This window comes from Brachyistius frenatus, unplaced genomic scaffold (assembly GCF_029030835.1).
Source record: "Brachyistius frenatus isolate BFR_SWC_R1_liver_20210118 unplaced genomic scaffold, ASM2903083v1 Contig_481, whole genome shotgun sequence".
NCBI classification, from domain to species: Eukaryota; Metazoa; Chordata; class Actinopteri; family Embiotocidae; genus Brachyistius; species Brachyistius frenatus.
Genome location: NW_027211080.1, coordinates 1,226 through 7,010, shown reverse-complemented (window position 1 = coordinate 7,010; position 5,785 = coordinate 1,226). Strand labels below are relative to the sequence as shown.

The window sequence follows — 5,785 nt, the reverse complement described above, 5'->3', positions numbered from 1 at the left end:
ATTTATAAAAACAATATTCAAGTTTTTTCTACCTCCTTCTCTTCACCTTGTTATTTCACTTTGCTAATGTGGCATCTACCCTATTAAGAACAAACAAAATACTTGTAGCACTGTTATTTTTTTACATGCCTGTTGTGCACGTGAAAGAGTGTAAACTCAAACTGTGAGCGGTAAATATAGTGTCATGATGTCTTAAACGGAAAGGTTAGCTGACTTCTGTGCGGTCTAAGTGTCATTTTCTATATTAGTGGGGGGGTCATGAGTTTTTTTGATTTCACACCATTAGGATGACACAACTGGGATGTGAAGTTGTCCAATCTCTTGTCACACCTTTAGCACTTCTACATGTGGTGTAAAGCCCACTTTATACTAAATTAGGGTGTTCGTTGGAAGAGTTAACACTTATAGTTTGCAGGAGTATGGTGTTTATTTCTGTCAGTGAATTGATACGGGCTTTAGCTGGTCTTCAACCAACAATCAAACAGCGTCAGTGCAGCTGAAGTTTTCCACTGAGCTCCTCAGCATGATGAGAACACACTACCACAAATTAAAAAAATTCAATTAAAATAAAAAACAAAAACAATGACTATTTGAAAACTGGAAGAAAAGCATCAGCAAAGATAATAGACTTTGACTAGCTATGGCAGTGGTATTACATATCCTGTATGGCAAAGTGGCCAATGGCACCAAGGATTTGGACTGAAAAGCAGGAATAACACTGGAAAGCAGGTGAGCGTATAAGCCTAAAGGTTCATACACAAGGAAAGACAAACTAAATCCAAGGAACTGCTTGAAAGCCAGGCTCAAAGATAATTTGGCAGCAAGGAGGTGGCAATGCAGCGCTTCAGTCTATAGAGCCGTCTGACTGATTGGGAAACAAGGCAGAGGTGGTAAAGTTGACCTTTGATCTCAGATATAAAATGTTAATGCTTCATTTAACATGTGAAATTGTGTCATAATTTGGACATACATTCTTGAGCTATGGCCACAGACATATTTTTGTGAGGTTGCAGTGACCTTTGACCCCTAAATTCTAATTACTTCATTCTTGTGACCTTTCTGCCAATTTCGCAGCTATTTTTGTTCACATTTGATGTATATGTGTACTTATTATAGCTTCAACCCACCATTTCCTTTCATATGAAGGAGTGAGTACACTGACTGGTATTTAACCCCCACCACAAAAACCATCACCACGCCCCCTCTTCCCCCCAAACAAGTATAAGATATAAGACATGTTACAGCCACAGACACACCACCTGTCTGACATCAGCGCTCACTACAAGTAATGGCTTCATCTGCAGCACTCCTTCTGTGCCTTTTGGCAATGTGTTCAGGTGTGTCTCCAGTAGTCTTTTATATGTTATATATCCTGGTCTTTATGGTGTGTAGTCTCCTTAAACACTTCTGTTTTGTCTCTTCACAGTGTGGACAGTCCGTGGGAGATGCTTGGAGATCGGCTCTGATGAAGAGGAGCACGTGGACATGGAAAGATTTGGGCAGGCACGCAAGTTACACCTGAATTGTCCGATGTTCATCTTTAACTATCAGATGACACAACTATTGATCAAGAAAGTGACACACTTTGCAGACTTGGTGAAAAGTCAACACTTTAAGCTTGACTTTGTTTCTAAGCCAGACTGACCAAACAAAACGTGAGGCTTATGATCTGTGCTGCAAGAAGTATTTTTGATCCTTTATCTTAAAAAGATCCCTACAGCAATGCAAAACTGTCTTTTTACAACCCAGAGTTTAAATTAGGACAAAAGCTTTTCATTTTTTGCCCACCTAAAGCAGTGGTTTCCTAACCAGTATATAACAGTGTGTTATAGATCATTAGTTTTCAAGTCTTTTTCCTCCATATAAAATATTTTTTTCAGGACTTTTCCCTTTGCTCAAAATTAAAAGTAATTTCTGTCACTTTTATTTGCAGCCTAAAAAGCCATGCTTCGCGTGTCAGCAGACTTTAAAAAAGGTGAAGAAGCTGGTCGGACCAAACGCCACGGCAGAGGTAACATGTTTAAAAGACTGGCGGCAGTGAACCAGATGATCTAGTGGGAACATCTTGGAAGGAGCCATAATGTAATTTTTACTCCTACAGAGCCTGAAATCAACGCTGGAGTCCATCTGCAAAGGAATGGGACTTTTGAAAGCTGCCTGCAACGCGTACGTGAAGCCGCAACTCGAAAAATTAATCGAGGAACTCATGACCACCAATGATGTGAAGAAGATCTGTGTCAACATAAAAGCCTGCCAGTGAGTTACCTTTATATTAGTCACCTAAAATTGTGTATCTACAACTCTTCAATGTTAAATCATTTTCCAACTTGTACTTTAATTGAATATTTCTGTATTTCAGAGGGGAATGTTATAATTTTCACTCCACTACCTTTACTTGATAACTACAAATTTCTGATTAACTTGCAAAACATTTGACCTATTTATAACATATGATGTTTCAGATCAAAGATTCCAAGTATTAGCTGTGCCTGGACCAACAGCATTAACATACACTCACACATGAATACCTCATTAAAATCAATATGATGCTATGATACTGTAACACTTCTAGGGAGCAGTTTTTATGAAGAAAAATGATAATGTTGATTTCCACCACTGGTTGTCCATCACATTTGACATTTGACTTATTTTTCCCCATTTGTCTGATTTGCTTTCTTTAGGTAAGAGGAGTTGTTGGACATTTATCCAAGGGATGAAGAGTCATATGTTAAAATTGAATTGTCTGGAAAGTTTATGCATGGATAAAGATTAAAATGCATTTAATTTGTCAGAGCAAAAAAATCTTAAAAGACATGCTGATGCTAGACCGATGAGGAACCCCCTCTGCGAGTAGAAGTGTAATCAATGATCTCTTTCAGCTTTCTGTTGTCACTGCATTTATTTACTTATCTTGAACTTTGCAATTCCTGCAATGCCTAATTTCCATGTATGTATCTTGGTACATATTATACCTATAAAAAGCGAGCTGGATTCCATGTCTATGTTGCATTAAATAAAGCTTACAGAGCAAAGTCTGGTTCGGATGTCATTTTATGTGTATATACGTGTGTAAGAGGTGTGAATGTAACATGGCAGACCAGGACTGGCAGCACTAAAATAGAAGGATTAACTCAATTTCCTTATGTTGCATGACAAACTTATGTTGCAGGGAAAACAGGCATAAACATTTGGGATACAGATCAGTTGGTTCACTTTGACAGATTTCCAGTGCAAATCCTGCCGTGACGAAAACCATAATCAAAAGGACCATTTCCATTTCATTAGAACTCTGCTAAACTACGACCATAATTCAAATGTTGAAGTCGAAATCAGAATTGTATTTCAAAGCTGTGGCACATTGCTTTCTGAACATTATTAGTCAGGGGAGGTTCTGGTTGAATGTTTACTTTGGCAATAAATTTGCAGTGGGTACGGAAAGTATTCAGACCCCTTTAAATTTTTCACTCTTTGTTTCATTGCAGCCATTTGCTAAAATCAAAAAACTTCATTTTATTTCTCATTAATGTACACTCAGCACCCCATCTTGACAGAAAAAAACAGAAATGTAGAAATTTGTGCAAATTTATTAAAAAAGAAAAACTGAAATATCACATGGTCATAAGTATTCAGACCCTTTGCTGTGACACTCATATTTAACTCACATGCTGTCCATTTCTTCTGATCCTCCTTGAGATGGTTCTACTCCTTCATTGGAGTCCAGCTGTGTTTAATTAAACTGATTGGACTTGATTAGGAAAGGCACACACCTGTCTATATAAGACCTTGCAGCTCACAGTGCATGTCAGAGCAAATGAGAATCATGAGGTCGAAGAAACTGTCCAAGGAGCTCAGAGACAGAATTGTGGCAAGGCACAGATCTGGCCAAGGTTACAAAATCATTTCTGCAGCACTCAAGGTTCCTAAGAGCACAGTGGCCTCCATAATCCTTAAATGGAAGAAGTTTGGGACGACCAGAACTCTTCCTAGACCTGGCCGTCCAGCCAAACTGAGCAATCGTGGGAGAAGAGCCTTGGTGAGAGAGGTAAAGAAGAACCCAAAGATCACTGTGGCTGAGCTCCAGAGATGCAGTAGGGAGATGGGAGAAAGTTCCACAAAGTCAACTATCACTGCAGCCCTCCGCCAGTCGGGGCTTTATGGCAGAGTGGCCCGACGAAAGCTTCTCCTCAGTGCAAGACATATGAAAGCCCACATAGAGTTTGCCAAAAAAACACATGAAGGACTCCCAGACTATGAAAAATAAGATTCTCTGGTCTGATGAGACCAAGATTGAACTTTTTGGCATTAATTCTAAGCGGTATGTGTGGAGAAAACCAGGCACTGCTCATCACCTGCCCAATACAATCCCAACAGTGAAACATGGTGGTGGAAGAATCATGCTATGGGGGTGTTTTTCAGCTGCAGGGACAGGACGACTGGTTGCAATTGAAGGAAAGATGAATGCGGCCAAGTACAGAGATATCCTGGAAGAAAACCTCTTCCAGAGTGCTCTGGACCTCAGACTGGGCCAAAGGTTCACCTTCCAACAAGACAATGACCCTAAGCACGCAGCTAAAATAACAAAGGAGTGGCTTCGGAACAACTCTGTGACCATTCTTGACTGGCCCAGCCAGAGCCCTGACCTAAACCCAATTGAGCATCTCTGGAGAGACCTGAAAATGGCTGTCCACCAACGTTCACCATCCAACCTGACGGAACTGGAGAGGATCTGCAAGGAAGAATGGCAGAGGATCCCCAAATCCAGGTGTGAAAAGCTTGTTGCATCATTCCCAAGAAGACTCATGGCTGTACTAGCTCAAAAGGGTGCTTCTACTCAATACTGAACATAGGGTCTGAATACTTACGACCATGTGATATTTCAGTTTTTCTTTTTTAATAAATTTGCACAAATTTCAACATGTCTGTTTTTTTTTTTTTTTAAAATGAACTTTTTTGATTTTAGCAAATGGCTGCAATGAAACAAAGAGTGAAAAATTTAAAGGGGTCTGAATACTTTCCGTACCCATTGTATATGCACAAATGTGATTTTTAAATTTTTTTTTATTTATTGTTATTTATTTATTTTCTTTAAAGGCATCCATTCCCTGTAGTGATATGAATCCATGCTGAACATTTCTTACTGACATCTCTGTAAAGCTCAAAAATGCAAAGCTGTATTGAGAACCGATGAGCACTTTCCTCATATAAATGACAGATTACCCACAGTTAACACAACTTTCTTAAAACTCTGCAGCAACCACAAGCTCATCTGTGTTGCGTGTGAAAATATGGCAGGTTGGATTTTAGCTCTATATTTAATAAAGACTGCTACATAGATGAGCGAAAAACTAAGGATTAATGTGAAGCAGAAAGAATTCCGTCATAGGAATCAAAAATCAAAACAAACAATCATCATGGGACACTTAAATCTTTTTTTTTTTTTTTTAAATGAAATCATACAATAATTGAGTGGGTTGAGGACAAAGGTTCACTATGACACATTTTCACTGCTATAAAAGTCTTTATGAACAGAAGACGCATCATAAATAAGACATTCAAATACATGAAACACATTATAAGTTATTTACAGAGGATGCCATGTCACTGGTTGTTGTTTTAGTGCACGTAACGTCGAGCTTTTACTAAACAAAACTATAATTGCACTTTTATTATAAATGTTAGCTCAAGAATTCAGTGTCGGTGTTAAATAGAAGATGTCAGAAACAAAGACCTGCCGTCCTCAGTGAAGAGCAGCTCTTCAGGAAGAGGCTGCGGCGGAGAGTAGGCA

The 5,785-nt window shown here is 39.0% G+C and overlaps 1 protein-coding gene across 1 annotated transcript; it reads left to right on the top strand.

Annotated features, from left to right (window-relative positions):
- The first annotated feature begins 1,271 nt into the window (after positions 1-1,271).
- Positions 1,272-3,032, top strand: LOC138614322 (antimicrobial peptide NK-lysin). The gene is given in 5 exon segments (XM_069687692.1): positions 1,272-1,337; positions 1,427-1,503; positions 1,934-2,011; positions 2,102-2,256; positions 2,682-3,032. Coding segments are annotated over 5 exon segments (444 nt in total). The 5' UTR covers positions 1,272-1,288; the 3' UTR covers positions 2,767-3,032.
- The last annotated feature ends 2,753 nt before the right edge of the window (positions 3,033-5,785 follow it).